Below are 16,799 nucleotides of genomic sequence, written 5' to 3' on the forward strand. Positions count from 1 at the left end.
CCTTCCTACACTCTCCCCCCCCACTCTCCTTCCACTTTGTCCCTAGTGTCCATAACAATTTTCAGTGCTTTTGTGTCCTCCAATCTTTCAGTCTCTACCATAGAGTGCAGACAGTCAGTGTATGTTAAGTGGAGACATACATTGTCTCTGTTTCACAGCCTAACTTGCTTCACTCAGCAATAAATCTTCCATATCTGTCCACTTTCTATCAAATGCCAGGGTCTTCTTTATTTTATTTTATTTTATTTTTTATGAATGAATAGTATTCCATGGAGTATATGTGCCACAATTTTTCAATCCATTCACCTGTTTATGGACATTTGGGTTGGTTCCATGTCTTAGCAATCATGAGTAATGCTGCAATAAACATTGACGTACATAGCTTTGCGCAGTGGCAGTATCGTAGCCAATGAGGTTTATCCGAGGCGCGATTATTGCTAATTGAAACATTGACGTACAAGCGCTTTTCCAACCGAGTGTTCTCCTACCTTTAGGTAAATACCCAGGAGTGGAATTGCTGGATCCTATGGTAGTTCTATTTGAAGATCTTTGAGGAATCTCCATATTGTTCTCCACAGTGGCTGGATCGATTTACATTCCCACCAACAGTGTAGCAGAGTTCCCTTTTCACCACATCCCCCCCGCCCCAGCACTTATCATTTTTTGTTTAAAATCTTTTTAAAAGCCTCCATGCAAACTAGATGCAGACATAGAAAAGTGCATGTGACATGTTTTAGGCTCAGTGAACTATCACCCAGTGACCCTGTGTGCCACCACACCGGTGCCTATGATGGCCGCGTCTCCTCTGGTGCTTTTGAACTGAGATTGCAAACTTTAAGTCCTGTCACATTTATTATAGTTAAATGTATTTTCTTTCAGGAGGACTGCTGTGACTTTAAATGTTATGGTCTCTTTCTGTTGGGTTGTCAGAAAAGGTATGACTCATTTTTGCTTAGAAAAACATAGAAAAATATGTTATGACTTTTCCAACAACCTAATAACTTGGTCTTGAGGTGGCCCTGTGAAGCTCTTCTCCAAGGGAGCTGTTATCAAGAGGAGGTTGGGTTTGAGGGTGTGTGGCAGGTGAGACACAATGAGGAGGCAAGACCAAAATGCCCAAAACAGAAGAAAGTGACCGCTCCACAGGTCCCAGAGGGGTTAGGGGTGCCAAAAGGAAGTAGAGGGAGAGCCTAGAGGTGGCAGAGAGCTCACCCAGTGGATATGGAATGACGGAAGTGGGGAACCTGTGGGACTCAGCCTGTATTAAGGGCCACAGGTGTCATCTATAGATTTTCCTGGTAGTTCAAAGAAAACTAGCATGAGGACTAGACGCTGGCACGGTGGTAAAAGGCGATGATGTGGGAGGCTGACCCACATGAGAGAGTTCTGCATGCACATTCAGAGACCTCCCTGAGTCCAGGCATGCACAAGCCTACGATTGGGGCTAGCTGAAGCTGTGGGTGGATTGTGGTGTTAAGACCCTGTTAGGGTTCTGTCTCTCTCTCTTTCTTTTATGAAAAAAAAAATTAAAGAAAAGGAAACCATATATCTTGGGACAGCTTATTGACATGACTCTGACATTGACTATTAGGTTTTATCATGGTCTGCAGCTGTGGAGTATGTTGGGTTTGGAGTCAGTGAGATGAGAACCAAGTGGTCTGTATCACCCATGACCACACAGAGAGGGGAAGTTGCACTAGGCCAAGGGTGATGGGGTACTGCTGGGTTTCAAACTGCTTATCTCTGGCCTAAAAATGGATGCTTGAGGCAGCAACATTAAATCACTATGACAAGGGCTCACTTTTTAAAAAATGGAGAGAATTCATGTGACATGAAGTTCACCATGTTCAGGGGTGCAATTCAGTAGTGTCACAAACATCTGCAGCACTGTATATCCTCTCTGCCGAGTTATAGAGTGTATATAGCATCCCAAAAGGAGAACTCATACCCGTTAAGCAGTTGCTCCCATTCCCTCCTATCCTCAGCTCCAGACACCTGCTCTTCTGCTTCTTGTGTCTGTGGACTTGCTGCATCTTCTGAATGTGCATAGCAATGAGGTCATATACCCTAAGGCCTTTGGTGTCTGACTCTTTCACTGAGCTTGATGGTTTTGAGGGTCACCTAGCATGCAGCAGAACAGGCCTCGTTCTTTTTTCTTTTATGTTAAAGAGAGAGAGCATCCCTCATTGGGGATGGCCAGGCTATAAGCCCTTCTCTTTCATTTCTCCTTTCAGGACTTTGGGCACACTCATGTGCACATGTGCCTGGCATGTTTATTGAGCTGCTGGGTCTGATACTTGAACCACACAGTTGACCACATGGCATTCAGCTGCCCTAACCACCATGCCACCAGCTGGCCCTGTGCCTCATTCTTTTTATGGCCGAATCATATACCCATCATGGATAGGCCACATTTGTATACCTGTCCATCAGTTGATTGAGATTCGGGTTGTTTTTTTCTTTTGGCTAGAGTGAAAGATCCACTTTGAACCCACATTTGTTTGAAGACCAGCTTTTAGTTCTTGGGATCTATACCCAGGAGTGGGACTTCTGGATCCTATGGCGACTCTTGGCATAATGTCTAGAAGAACTGGTAGATTTCTGTCTGCAGTGGCCACAGTGCACGAGACTTCCAGTTTCTTCATATCTTTGACAACATGTGTTATTGTCTGTGTTTTTTAAAATGGATGTGAGCGTGAAGTGGTATCTCACTGTGAGGGCTTTCTTGCTTTTCCTGATTCTTTTGATGGGCAAAAGTTCTTTCTTTTATGCATATTTTTAAAAATTGCTATAGGGTGCATGCACTCACTGGAAAAGACTTGGGGGCACCCTCCCCAGGGAGGATGTAGTCTCTTCTCCATTCTCCTCTTAGGATTTTGGGGTATGCAGACACACACACCCAGTGTGTTTCTCAAGCTGCTGGGGTTGGAACTTGAACCGAGCAGTTGGCCAAGTGGAATCCAGCCACCTTAACCACCATGCTATTGGCTGGCCCACATTTTCTTCTCTCTCTCTCTCTCTCTCTCTCTCTCTCTCTCTCTAATTTGCCAGAAGGCATTGTGTGCTTGCTGGACTGAGACAGAAAGACAGATGGAAAGAGAGTCCCCTGGTGAGGCATGGTCATGCTGCAGTTTCTTCTCCATAACTCCCTTCTTTCAGGGTTGTGGGCATGCACACACATGTGCCTGATGCGTTTCTCAAGTCATTGGGGCCAGGATTTGAACTGCATGGTTGGCTACGTGGGATCCACCTCCCTTACCCACTAGACCACAGGGTCAGCCCTCATTGCATTTTATTTCAACAAGTAAATATGGTCCCCCGCTTCCCAGCCACACTTCTGAAGACAGTTTCTCTCAACAGGCCTCCACTCACTAGCCTCAACCTCCCTGCTCAGCCCACAGTGGTCGGCCTCTGCCCCACTATTCCCCGGAATCACTCACCCCAAGGTCTTGCCAGGTTTCCTCCTGACAGTCATTCAGCACTTGGCCTTCCATTCCCTATTTGATGCCCAGTTATGGTGGATACTATTTGCCATTTTTGCCTTCTTCAAACACTTCCTGACTGCCTCCCAGGGGACCCCACCACTTGGCTGATTTTTCTAACACTTTGGCTTCTTCACTAGCTCTCCCTGCACCTTGGCTCAGGGTGAGGGCATCCATCTCTGCAACGGTAGCCTCTGAAACCTGCGCTACTTCTCCCTTCTGTACCCGTTTCTCCTTCTTCTCCAAGTAGCAGGCCATTAGGTTCTAGCTCAGTTTGCCAAAAATCAATTCTGCAGAAATGACCAAGAACATACTCTCTTGAAAAAGCAATACACTTTAGGATAATTTGTATTGGAGAGCATGGTTGTAACAGCATTAGAATATTTTGGGGATGTTTTGTTTGGTCATCATTTGTCTCCTAAGAGAATGTTTTAGAGTGATGCATTTGCCTCTGTGGCTGCAGGAGCTGGAGTGGGCAGAGAGGGATCCTTGACCAAGGAAGAGATAGGGAGAAGGTCAGCCATGTTGTGGCTGGGGCAGTGCTTCCAGAGGGTTGAAGACTGGGGTACAGGAAGAGAGGAAGATGAGAATAAAAATCTTTATGAAGACATTGCTTATCCAACAAATTATTCAAGAATGCATTCAAGAATATATTTAGATCCTCTTATAAAAATATTGGTGACGAGCCTATTGGTTGATTTCATATTCACAATGAATTCTTTCATGAACAAAGGGCTGAATGGCAGCACAGCAGGAAAACACAAAGCCCTGTGAGGCTGTCCCACATGGAAAGGTTCTTGGTTTGTATCCAGAGACCTCCCTGAGTACACAAGGCATGTGCATGTCCATAATGTGGGACTGGCTGATGCTGGGGAAAATGGCAGCATGAAGACCCTATTTGGGGTGCTATCTCTCACTCTCTGCTTCTCTTGCTCACTCACTCTCTAAATGCAAGAAATAAATAAGCTTTTTAAAAAGGCAAAAAGATTGAGTTGAAGGCACAGCCACTGCTTGGATTCTGCATGTGAGACCCTGTGGACAGTGCCTGTATCTCTTCCTCCCAACAAGTAAAATAAATAAGCTTAAAAATAAAAACAGATTCTGGAACCAAGAGATAGTGTAATGGTCACATCACTGGATTCCCACATAGTCGACTGCTATTCGAGTCCTGGACCCAGCAGCTTAAAACTCACGCTGGGCACATGTGCATGCATACCAAAAATCCCAGGAGGAGAACGGAGAAAAAGGCATTGTGGTGTAGCCTTCCCCCCAGGAGGTGATTTGTTGCTTTCTGTCTCTCTGTCTCTCTCTGGAAAGCATACACACCCTGTAGCAAAAAAATCTCTATTTAAAAAAAATAATGAAAGGACTCAGCTGAAGCTCTGTCATGACTCCTCAACTTCACCCACTTGTGCCAGCCTCACTGTCCTTTGGATGCTTATCTTTTCTACGCATATTGTTATACTTTTGTTGCATATCTTTACATACACAACAGGTAGTGATGTTTCAGTAGTTTTTTTAAAAAAGAATTCTTTATTAATTTTATTTATTATTATGTTTTAATTTGCTATAGGGCACATGCACTCACCAGAGAGAGACAGAGAGAGGGAAAGTGAGAAAGCAAGCCAGGTCTAAGACTCAAACCACGGAAAACCATGTGGGAGTCCAGTGCCCCAATCACCATGCCACCCACTGGTCCCTTGCTTGTTGTGTTTTCTTAGCAGCTCTATTGAGTTATAACTTACATGTCGTAAAATGTGCCATTTTACTATATTTCTATACTTTTCAGTAAATTTACTGAGTTGAGCAAACATTACCACAATCCAGTTTTTTTGTTTAAGTAACAGCTTTATTAAGGTGTAAGTCTCATTGAAGTCACTCATTTAAAGTGTACAATTCAGTGGTTTTCAGTATATTCGTGGAGTTGTGCAACCATGAGCACTAGCTAATTCCACATTTCAGTCATCCCCAAAGCAACCAGCCCCGTTAGCGATCACTCCCCATCAGCCCTCCTCCTGGCACCCACTCATCTGCTTCTGTCCCTACACAGGGGCCTATTCTGGGCAGTTCATAGAAATGGAGTCGAACAATATGTGCTCTCTTGGTGACTGCTTAATCCCTACAAGAAGGTAGCTTTGTGGACTAACTACTGCATGCTACACCCTGCTCCGAGGCTATGTGTGCAATTTCAAACGCAGATATAACTTTCCATTCTTCTCCCTATCACTTCTACTCTATGGCTGTTTCTGTACAGTGTCACACAGGAGTAACTACATATAAAATATATGTACACGAAGATCGGTGTGAGGCCGGTGTGTGTCCCTGGCAGGCCTGGAGGAGGAGGCAGGCTTTGACTGGAGCCTGGGGAGGGAGGAGCCCAGCCTAGACCAGGGCAGGACCGCCCACTGTTGGCCTGAGCTCTGGGCAGGTACTGAGGGAGTTTGCTTTCTCTTTTGCTCCAAAGACAAACAGTGGTGGAAGAACAGGTGAATGAGCACCTGCAGGGGCACCTGGACGAGATTTACCACCTCAAACAGAACCTGGCCTGCACTGAGGAGAAAATGGCCTATCTGTCCTATAAGAGAGCCAAGGAGATATGGGTGAGAGTCCTGGGGGCCTTTGGAGTCAGGGCCAATGGGAAGGGTGTGGGGAGGAATAAATTGGCCTGGGCACCCCCAAGCCAAGAGCCAGATCCACAGCTGGGCCACTCCTGAGGGTTCAGTGGCTCACTCGATCACCTTCTTTGTGTTCTCGCCCAGCTCCCATCACCCCACTTGGCTGCTTTGGGAAGTGCTGCTGTGGTTCTCACCCTGGAGGGCACCTCAGAGCCATCCAGAGGACTTGTCCCAGCACTGTCCCCCGAGGATGCTGATAACTACTGCTAGCCCTGCTTTAAACCTGGCTCCCTTCCGCATGGCTCCTGCTCCTGTCCTTCTTAGCCCAGCCCAACCATCTCAGAGATGACAGGTGTAGGCCCTCCATGGGTGCCCCCTCTGCTCCGCGTGTTCTATCCTGAATAGTTGGCTCCACCATAATTGTCGCACACTGTGCAGGCATGCGGTGAGATGTACACAGTCCCTCTGCTGAGCACATACATTTGTGTTGCCTGCAGGAGGTCATGGAGTCTTTCCGGTCATGGAGTCTTTCCAGAACCGGATAGCTAAGCTGGAAGTGCTGCAGCAAATCGCCCAGCTGCAGATGACAGGGTGCCTCAGGAGCCGGCCTCAGGATGTTCTGTTCAGACTCACAAGCCTACTCTTCATGCTGGCCACTGTCCTTCTGGCCTCAGTCTCCACCATGTGTGCCTACCTGTTTCCCCTGGCCAACTCGCGCCTGCGCACGGGCACTGTGCTCCTTCTGCTTGGGCTCATGGCCCTGGCCTGGCAGAAGTGGCATGCCATTGCCACTGCTGACTGGCAGGCCTGGGTGCTGTACAGGTGGAGACTATATTCCAAGGACTCCAGGGCTCCATCAGATGGACCTTGCAGGTCAGGAGGGCCAGCCCAAGTCTGCCATCTGCTCCCTCCTGTGGGTGTTCAGGGTGTCCAGTAAGTCCCCATGGTGTTTGGATCCCATAACCCTCAGCCCAGTGAGGATGTCTGCAGACACCCACCTGCCACACACTTGTCTGCCATGACCCTTCCATGCCATCTGTAGACACAAGGCTTGGAAAAGATTAAAGTCTCTGAAGTGCACTGTCCTCTGTATCTCCTCGCACCCTCTCAAGACCCAGTGCCTGAACACTGGGAGGCTGAGGTGGCCCCCACTGCCCCGGCAGCCTCTGTGACTTTGTTGATTTTGGCAAAGAGAAATTACATTTATTTCATGGGGATGGAGAAGAAGGGGGGAGGAGAGGTGGCCAAAGCCCCGGCAGGTGGGACAGGTAGGAGGAAGACCTCATGCAGGTGACACCGAAGAGACAGAAGAGGCCTCTGTTCTGGAGGCGCTGGAGAGTTCAGAGCTGTCGTCAACCTTCTTCCCGAAAAGCTGCAAGATGCAGTTTCGAAACTGGAAGGACAGAATACGTCACTCAGGGGGCAAGAAGGGCTGGCATGTGGCACTAAGGATCAGGCGTGGGCATTGACTGAATGTCACCCAGGCTTAGCACCTTCCCTCCTCCCACTCAGAGTCCTGGTGGGTGAGGGACACTCAAGTTATTCCTTGCATATGGTTGGTCATCTAAGATGTCTGCCTAAGATGGTGACTATAGTAGGCCAAATTGAGCCCACCAGAAAGAGGTGTTCAGGTTCTAACCACTGGGACCCGGGTAGTGTCCTTGTTAGGACCCACGTCTTTGCCGATGCAATCAGTATAGAAGTTAGTTAAGATGAGGCCATCCTGGCTCAGGTGGGCCCTCGTGCAATGCCTGCTATTCTTAGAGGAAGATGCAACTTTGGATGCAGAGCTAGACACAGGACAACGGCCACATGAAGATGAAGATAGAGATGACAGTGATAGACTTCTGAGCTAGGGAACGCCAAGGACTGCTGACAACCCCCAGAAGCTGGGAAGGGCCTGTGACAGCTTTGCCTCCCGGGGTAACCAACTTTGCCAACACCTGGGCTTCTGGGGGAGGATTCATTCCCACAAAGCCTGTGGCAGTGTGTTATGGCAGCTCCAGGATATTCACCTGGTAGTCACACACAGTGCCAGGTAAAGGGCCCACACTGCCTGCAGTGACCATTTCCAGAATTTTTGGCAAGAGGCTCAGAGGCATGTAGTGAAAAGGAATATGATTGGCATCTTTCTAACCTCCCTTTTTTTTTTTTTTTTGCTATGCATGTACTTGCTGGAGAGAGACAGCCAGAGACAGAGAGAGAAGGTGAGAAATCACCTTCCAAGGAGAATGGCCACACCACAGTCCCTTCTCCATTCTCCTTTTGGGGTTTTGGGCATGCATGCACACACACCTAGCATGTTTTTCAAGCCACCAGGTCCAGGATTTGAGCCACAGAGTTAGCCAGGTGAGATCCAGCTGCCTTAACCTCCATGCCACCTGCTGGCCCATGTCATCTCTATTCCAGCCCATCAATTTGGGGGCAAGTTGACCAGGCAAACCACAGCTTAATCCCCTACCTCATCTCTTAGCTCAGTCTTCCAGTACCAGGAGATGTCTGCTCTTTGCTGTTGACCCGTGAAAAGATTCAGGCAATATTGACTTCTCACGTTATGTCTTGTATCATCACTAAACCAACCACAATGCTCTGAGAAACCAGACCAGAGGATTTCCTAAATATTTCAGGTCTATTCTTCACTGCCTCCAGCTCCCTCTAGCTTTCAGATTCTCACAGATAGGAAAAAATTAATAACATAAAAGATGGGCGAAATAGCAGAATCGACCCAGCCGAAGAGCAAGCAGATAAGGTTGAGAAATTCATACAACAGATTTGTTTTCATTGCCAGAGAGAGAGAAAGAACCCCCCAATGGCACATGGTCATACCACAGCCCTTTCCCCTCCATTCTTCCCTCCCCTCAGGATATTGGGCATGCATGCATCCAGAGTTTTCTCCAAGCTGCCAGGGTCAGGGCCTTAACTGCATTTGGCCATGTGAGTTCTGGCTCCCTTAACCACTGGGCTACAGGGCCAGCCCACCAAATTTATTCAATACCTACTTATTGAGCACCCACTTTGTGCCAGACTATGTTCCAGGGGTATACAAAAGGCAAAATTTTCTGTCCTCGTGCAACTGAATTCCAGATAATACTCTCAGAATACAGCAGGACAGGGTCATAATGTGGAAAGGATGAAAGCAAAGTTCAAGAGCCTGGCGAGGTCCAGAAGTAGATGCCTGTCTAGGAAGGGGAATTCCTGAAGGGAGAATGGAAAGAATGAAGACAGACAGTACTTGGCAAGATAGTTTGAGGATTCTCAAAATAAGATCTAAAAAGAGGTCCTTCTGAGACAGGAAATGGGCCAGCAGTAGAACTCCACTGACTGGGTGTCATCGCCTGACAGCAGCGCTCCTACTTACTATTCAACGTCTTCAGGAGGAATGCGTGGTTAATGAGCTCTACAGACCTGAGGCCAAGGGGGTGGGGCCACGAGGTGGCTGTGAAATGGGGAGCAAAGACAAGCTGGCTGAAAGGAATGGCTTTGACCTGGTGAAATGGGAGGCCTCTGCAGACCTATCACCACGGAGTCACACTGCAGCTGCGCCGTGATGGAGTCAAGGAAGGGGAAGGCTGGCTGCACTCGGAAGATGACAGACCTCAGGAGAACACCTGTAACCCACCCGGAGGGTCTAGGAGTCCTGGGCAACTTGCGGTTGGGCGCCAGTATGCCAGCTAATGAGGGCTGCCAGCAGACAAGACCTTGGATGTGTCCACTAACCCATGAACTTAGGAAAGTGCTTGAACTCTTGGTCAGCACAGCCTAGAAGGGCGTGATTTTGTTCTTACAGGAAGACAGGTTTGAGAAGGTAGCCATTACAGCAGTTAGCATAATGGCTATATCTCTGGACTCCCATGTAGTTGAGTGCAGTTTGAGTCCTGGACCTGGTAGCTTAAACTCACACCAGGTGTGTGTGCATGCATGCCCAAGATCCCACTATGCCAGCAGGAGGGGCATGCCAGGGTAAAGCAGGATGTGCTCAGGAAATGCTAGATCGCCTGAATTCCAGGCGAGACCCTAGAGCCTGATGGCTTTGGTTGCGGGCCTGCCACAGGGAATGATAGAAAGAAGCAAGCAAGAAAGGACTTGGCAAAATAGTTTTAGGAACCTCAACACCAAGGTAGGCCCTGGAAGGAGATCCCTGTGAGACAGGGAACAGGTCCGCGGCACATGGACACTTTGAGGAACACCAGTCCTAGGCCAGGAATACAAAAGGGACCCGAAGAGAGTGCCAAGCCTGCTACTGATGACCAGTGGCAGTCTGGCGGGGGGCAGGGCGGCGGGCTGAGTCTTTTCCCGATCATAGTCCTGGAGGGTCATTACCGGGAGCCCAGCACTCTGCAGGCTCCTCCAAGTGGGAGTCACACTGGCTTCTTCCCGATGTACTTCGAGTTGGGCCTGCCGATGGCCTTACTTACCTGACGGTTCATAAAGACATAGATGATGGGGTTGTAGATAGTGGCACTTTTGGCGAAGTAGGCTGGCAGGGCGGCCAGCAGAGGGTGGAAGGCGTAGCCAGGGTGGGCAGCAGCAAAACATGCAAAGAAGGTGGAGGGGCCCCAGCAGACGCAGTACGCACACACCATGACTACCACCATGCGTGTCACCTCCTTCTCAGCCTTCTGAGTGGACTCGGACTCTTTCTGCTGCTTTGCCACCTGGGTGAGACAGGGACAGTGCATGGAGGAGTTGCCCAGCTTCCACCCAAGCCCAGGCGTAGCATGGTCCAGGAAGACTGAGTGGCCCTCTGGCTGGTCTTGGGGAGTCCTGTAGACTTCGAGGGAGCAAGCTGCTGGGCCTGGCCTGAGATGCTGCCTGGTATCAACCTGGCAGGAGCTCAGGACAGGGAGCTGAGAAGGCCGCTCTACTGAGAGGCACCTGTCCTTTCTCTGAGTGTGCCTGCCTGTGCCCAGGTCTGAGTGTGCAGTCCAGGCACAGCTGGACGAACTAGTACGGTAGGAAAGGGGAGGGTGGAGGTGAAAGCACCCAGCAGGATACCCAGCAGCAGTGCCAGGGGCAACAAATACCATTCCCTTGGGCTCCCTGGACTGGTGCTGGCAGGTGTCCAGACACCACCCTCCCTGGACTCACTGTGAGCCATAAGTGCTCCTTCTGATGGGAACTAGGGGAGGGCCAGGCCAGTGGGGCCAGGGCCATGTTCTGGAGCTTGAACTCCACCAGCCTAGAGCTAGCAGGGCTAAAGCCACAGTTGGACACCTCTGGCTCTGGCAAGGTCCCGGCAGCTGACAAACGGCATGTCTGCATCAAGCTAATTGCAGGGCAGTCGACTGACAGCCACCTTGTGGTGTGGAGGTAGGGGTGCTACAATGGGTAGCCCAGCTCAAGGTCACTGGTGGTGGTTGCGCACAGAAGGGTGGAGAGAGGGAATTGCACACTCGTGTCCACTCCTTGACCTGCGAAGGGAGTAGGGTTCTCCAGCGGTGGCCTTTAAAACACCCCTGGATTTGCAGGGTTTATTTACTTCTCCAGCCATCCTCTCATTCCCCACCTCCGAGAGAACAGCCCTGGTCCAGGGCAGAGGCACAGTACCGCCATCTTATTGGACATCCTGGAGGGGTGAGGATAAGGGAGCTGGGCTCAAACTGCAGCCAGCAGCAGGAGCCTGGGTCGTGCCATTGAAGCTGATGTTTTCCAGGGGCGGAACCCTCCTGTCTGCGGATTTCAACCATCATCTAGGAGCCTCGGTGACAGGTCTGGGGGCAAGGGAGTGCACATCCCTCCAGGCTGGGCTAGGCCAGGCAGGCACAGGCTTACCGCTCGGATGGCCAGCCACACTTGGAGGTAGCAGAGCACAATGATGCTGAGTGGGATGATACAGCAGGTGACCATGAGAACTATCATGTAAGACTGCACCCCGGGGTATGAGCTGCCGCTGAACACGTCCGGACCACACGATGTCTTCAGGCCGTGAGGCCAGTACCTGTGGAGAAGGGCCGGAAGCCCATCCTGATGCAAGGTGGGGCAGCCTGGGACCCCTCAGCCCCTTGGGTGGGCTTTTTAAAATTGAGGTGGAACTCACATTGCATAAATGTAGCCATTGTGAAATGAATTAGTACTGGCAGCTTGGTGCGTCACTACTGGTATCTACTTTCAGAACATTTTCATCATCCCAGCAGATAACCCTGGGATAGGATTTTGGTAATTTCTTGTCCATTTTTAGGTCTTATGAGTCCCCTCTTTAAAAAAAAAATTCTAGGGACCAGCAGTTAGCATAATAGCTATGTCGCTGGACTCCCATGTCGTCGACTGCGGTTCGAGTCCTGGACCCGGTTGCTTAAACTCACACCGGGCACATGTGTGTGCGTGCCCAAGATCCCAAGAGGGGAATGGAGTAGAAGGGATTGCGGCGTGACCATCCCCCCTGGGGGGGTGACTTCTTGCTTTCTATCTCTCTGTCTCTCTGTCTTTCTGGCGAGTGCATGCGCCCTATAGCAAAAACCTCTCCAAAAAAAAATTCTAAAATATGCATAACATGAAATGTACTACCTAGGTCCAGAACTAGTTATTGATTCATATATGTGTCTATCGAAGTATGTATCTATCTGCTCTTTTATTTCTTGAGACAGAGGTGGGGCACCTTTGTTTTTCAATTGCCCGCGGACTCATGCACTTGCCAGAGAGAAAAAGAGAAAGAGAGAGAGGGCTCCCTCCAGTGGGATGTTGTTATGCTGCAATCCCTCCTTCTCCATTTCTCCATCCTTTCTGAATTGGGGGCACAAGCCCACACACCCTTGGAGTCTCTCTATCTCTCTCTCTTTCTTCCTTTCTTTCTTTTTCTTTTTAGGTCTTTGTCTTAGGCCACATGCGTTGACTGGAGAAGGAGAGAGACAGAGACAGTGAGAGGAAAATGAGAAATCCCCCCCCAGGGGATAGCCATATCACAATCCCTTCTCCTACATTCTCCTCCCAGGATCCTGGACACGCATACACATGCGCCCAGCATGCCTTTTAAGCCACTGGGTCCAGGACTCAAACTGGGGTTGGGAGTCCGGCAATGTAACCACCATGACATCTGCTGGCCTCCCTGGTGTGTTTTCAAGCCACTGGGGCTGGGACTCAAACCTTGCAGTCAGCCATGTGGGGATCCAGCTTCCTTAACCATCAGGCCAAGGACCAGCACCCTTAACAGGATCTCAGTGTCCCAGGATCATTCCCCAGGCTTCTCAACCAGGCTCACAAGCATGTGCACCCTGCATGGTTAGGTCAACTTGGGACCAGAACCCAAGCTTCCCAGGATGCTTCCACATCATGCACCCTATCACTTGTGCCACTGTGGCTGGGCCACATGTTCATAACTGGCAGCTCCTATGGGGCATGGGTGAGGTGGGTGGGAGAGGAAGACGGACTTTCACAATGCTTATTTCTCAGAAGGATGGAAGCTTCCTGAAGAAAGAGCATTGCTTCTCCGAAAACCATGAGGACTCACTCATGAGCCTGTCAAGTGGGAGTGAAATTCCTTGTCCTTGTCCCATTGCTCACAATGCAACACCTAGGCCATTTACTTGGAAATTTGAGTCTTCCCCCATAGAACCAGCTTGGCCACAGGTCCAGGGTACCTAACTCAAGCAGTCTCTCAAAGGGGATCCCCAGAGTATGCAAGAAAAGGCTTGGCATAGTGTGGACAAGAGGGCCCTGACATCCAGACGTGTCCTGTGCTGGCCTGTGGCGGGACGCACAGGTGGCCTGAGCTTCTCAGCATCCTTCTGCGTGCACCCGTAAGCTGCTCATGCCCGGAAGAACCAGAGGCCTCCAGAGGCTCCGGGACCACGGGGCCCATTTGTCCGTGGCAGCCAAGGCGATTTGCGCATTTATAGATACTGCACGCTCGGCGGGGTCTTTGGGAAATTCATGCACCCCTCACTTTGTGTGTGGGGCCATGGGCCACATACGGAGAGTGGCTCATCCTGAGGTCTCCCCCTGCTTGGTCCTAAATGAGCCACCCTTACCTGCTCCAACCAAAGATGGGTGGGGCTGTCCACACAGCAGCCCAGATCCAGGAAAAGGCAATGCCCGCAATGGCCAGCTTGGCATCAAATCTCACGTTGCCGAAGGGCTTGCAGACCACCAGCCACCTCTCCCATGAAATGATGGCCAGGGACCAGAGCCCTGTGATGCCTACAGGGAAGAGCAGACAGGTACAATCGCTCCGAACCTTCAACATTGCCTCCTCCTTCCGCAACAGCCGACAGCTTTCAAGGTCAGCTGTCTCCTCACGGTGCTGCAGAGCCTAACTCTGAACAAAGGGCTTTCAGGTTCAGGGTGCAGGAAGCCTCCCGGGCAGTGGCGGCTCTCCTGTCACTTCTCTAACACCCACTCCACCCTGTCCTTCCCCATCTCACCCTGCCTCTCCAACCTGGCTCCCCTGCCACCCCCAGCTTGAGTCTGTACTTTCGGGACAGTACTGGGACCTTGGCAAGCACCTTCTCTGGCCTGGTAGGCAATTAGGGGCCGACGGGTGGCATGGTGGTTAAGAACAAAGGGAGGGAGTTAGGCAGGGAGAGGCCTGGAACAGTGGTGAGGAGGCAAGTGCCGGAGGAGCTGCTTCTGTTGGAGCCTGGGAGCCAGGAAGGCCAGCTGGCTCGTGGTGAGGCCTAGCTTTACCCACAGGTTTGTCCCCCCTGGCATTTGGGGCTGACATAGGTGCATCTTGGGCACACCTTGGGCCGTTTTCTTTACAAACACCAGGCTGGATGTTCTCCAAGCCTGTGCCCCAACTGGCTTACCACATAGGGAGACAGTGTAGCCCTCCAGGACACACATAGGGTGACCCAGTATGAAGTAGCCAAAGATCTGGTTCACAACGCTGATGGTGCTGGCAATGACGGTCTCTGCTAGGTCAGCGATTGCCAGGTTCACCAAGATCCAGTTCAGAGGGTGGCGCAACTTCTTGAACCTCATGGTGGCCGCCAGCACGAGCCCATTAGTGAAGACAGACGCGATGACCACGAAGATCATCCACATGCTGGTGATGTGGTACACCCATCTGGGAGCAATGTGGTAATTGGGGCCTTCAAAGGGACCTGGAGGTAAGAGGTCAAGTAGATAAAGGAGCTGGGTAGCTATGCCGCCCACTGTGCCAGCACCAGAGCCCAGACCACTTGCTGTGCTAGACTCTCCACCTTGTCCCTCAACTCAGAGGCCATTGCCTGTTGCTCCCCTGTGCTAGCACCTTGAACTCATCTTCATAAGGTGTTGCTCCCCAGCTACCTCCTCACTACCAGTAAGCCGAGTCACCCCTGCTCCTCTGCCCCCGCTTCCCTCCAGCCCACCCCCATGTCGTGCCCAGCTCAGGTGCATTGAAAGGCCTCTCCATTTTCCCCACTCTCTTGGGAAGACACTACTATAAAAAGGGAGATGTTTGGATACACGCAGAGAGAGTCACGTGAAGATGCAGGAAGATAGCAGGGTGATGCTTCTGCAAGGCCACAGATTGCCAGCAGCCACTGGAAACCAGGAAAGGCCTGGAACAGATTTTCCCCAGAGCCACTGGTAGAAACCGACCCTGCTGACACCTTGGCCTCAGAGGGGAGACAATGCATTTTTGCTTTTGCTCACTGACATGGTGCGCTGCTTTTTCATGGCAACCCTAGAAAGGATTTTGCACACAAAATCAAAAGTCGCTCACGCCAGGTGTGCACACTTGTGTGCGTGCTTAAGATCCCCAGGAGAGAATGGAGGAGAAGGTATTGTGGCATGATCATCCTCCCTGGGGAGTGATTTCTTGCTTTCTGTCTCTCCGTCTCTGTTTCTCCAGAGAGTGCACGTGCCCTGTAGCAAAAAATCTCTCAAAAAAAAAAAAATCAAAAGGAGGCCCCAGCCAGAGTAGGGCATGTGGGAAGACATCGTGTGTGTGCAGTGGTGAAGGTGGCACGGGAAGCTGGGTTCAATTCCCAGCCCGTCCTAACAAGGCCAACTGAGAGGCTGGGACAGAAGGCTCACAAAGCTTGGGGAGACCCTTTCAGAAATGCCTCTGTCCTGAAAGAAGGAGGACGAGCCCATCTTTGCTATAACACAGCCACTTTGCATTGGTTTGTGTTAGGACCTTTCCTGCCACCGCCATTTTCGGAAGAATGCTTACTTGAAAGGGTCACCAGCCATAGTCCCCACTGCCAGATAGTGAGGCCACACGGCACTGAGGAAGGCATCCCTGGAAAGTGCCCCACAGCTATGGGGATTCCTTAGTCGTGTGTCACAAAACCCCAGCTCAAGCGAAAAGATAGGGAAAAATGAGGATTTCCTGGCTATGGCTGCAGTTGGACACCAACTTTCATTGCAACCATGCTAGAGGCCAGGAGGTTCCCAGGAGCCCCAGTATGAGCTCTGTGCACGAGGGAGCAGTGCAAAGCAATGGGGCTGCTGATGGAGGCAAGGAGAGGACTCCCAAGTTACCAATGGAGCTTCTCTGGGGGACACAAGTGGATCTGAAAAGAGCAGTTGGGGGGCCAACAGGTGGCGTGCTGATTAAGGGCACTGGACTCCCACATGGCTGACCGCAGTTCGAGTCCCAGGCCTGGCAGCTTGCTTTCTCGCTGTCTCTCTCTCTCTCTCTTGCTTTGTCCCTCTCTGGTCAAATTAAAATAAGTAAATAAATAAATAAAGTTAAATAAAAATAAATATTAAAAAAAAGAGCAGTTGGAACTAGGAGGTGTTCAGAGCATTCCAGAGTGTAGGGGAAACAAACAAG

The 16,799-nt window shown here is 50.5% G+C and overlaps 2 protein-coding genes and 1 pseudogene across 2 annotated transcripts in view; 2 read left to right on the forward strand and 1 right to left on the reverse strand.

The window, feature by feature from the left end:
• TEX28 (testis expressed 28) overlaps nt 1-7,170 on the forward strand; it is a gene marked incomplete at its 5' end in the record, with an annotated part of 10,444 nt that extends 3,274 nt beyond the window's left edge. The window contains 2 exon segments of the mRNA XM_006166676.2: nt 5,947-6,082; nt 6,612-7,170. Of these exon segments, the coding sequence (XP_006166738.1) occupies nt 5,947-6,082; nt 6,612-7,034 (559 nt within the window).
• LOC114005711 (uncharacterized) lies at nt 381-533 on the forward strand (annotated as a pseudogene).
• Nucleotides 7,171-7,332: 162 nt separating the features above from the next.
• The window catches only part of LOC102500027 (opsin 1, long wave sensitive), a 14,020-nt gene continuing 4,553 nt past the window's right edge, over nt 7,333-16,799 (reverse strand). The window contains exons 2-6 of the mRNA XM_006166677.2: nt 14,839-15,135; nt 14,062-14,230; nt 11,870-12,035; nt 10,513-10,752; nt 7,333-7,490 (exon numbers count right to left, since the gene is read on the reverse strand). Of these exons, the coding sequence (XP_006166739.1) occupies nt 7,380-7,490; nt 10,513-10,752; nt 11,870-12,035; nt 14,062-14,230; nt 14,839-15,135 (983 nt within the window). The 3' untranslated portion in view covers nt 7,333-7,379. The remainder of the gene's footprint in view (nt 7,491-10,512; nt 10,753-11,869; nt 12,036-14,061; nt 14,231-14,838; nt 15,136-16,799) is intronic.

The sequence above is a fragment of the Tupaia chinensis genome, unplaced genomic scaffold, assembly GCF_000334495.1.
Source record: "Tupaia chinensis unplaced genomic scaffold, TupChi_1.0 Scaffold144326_1, whole genome shotgun sequence".
NCBI classification, from domain to species: domain Eukaryota; kingdom Metazoa; phylum Chordata; class Mammalia; order Scandentia; family Tupaiidae; genus Tupaia; species Tupaia belangeri.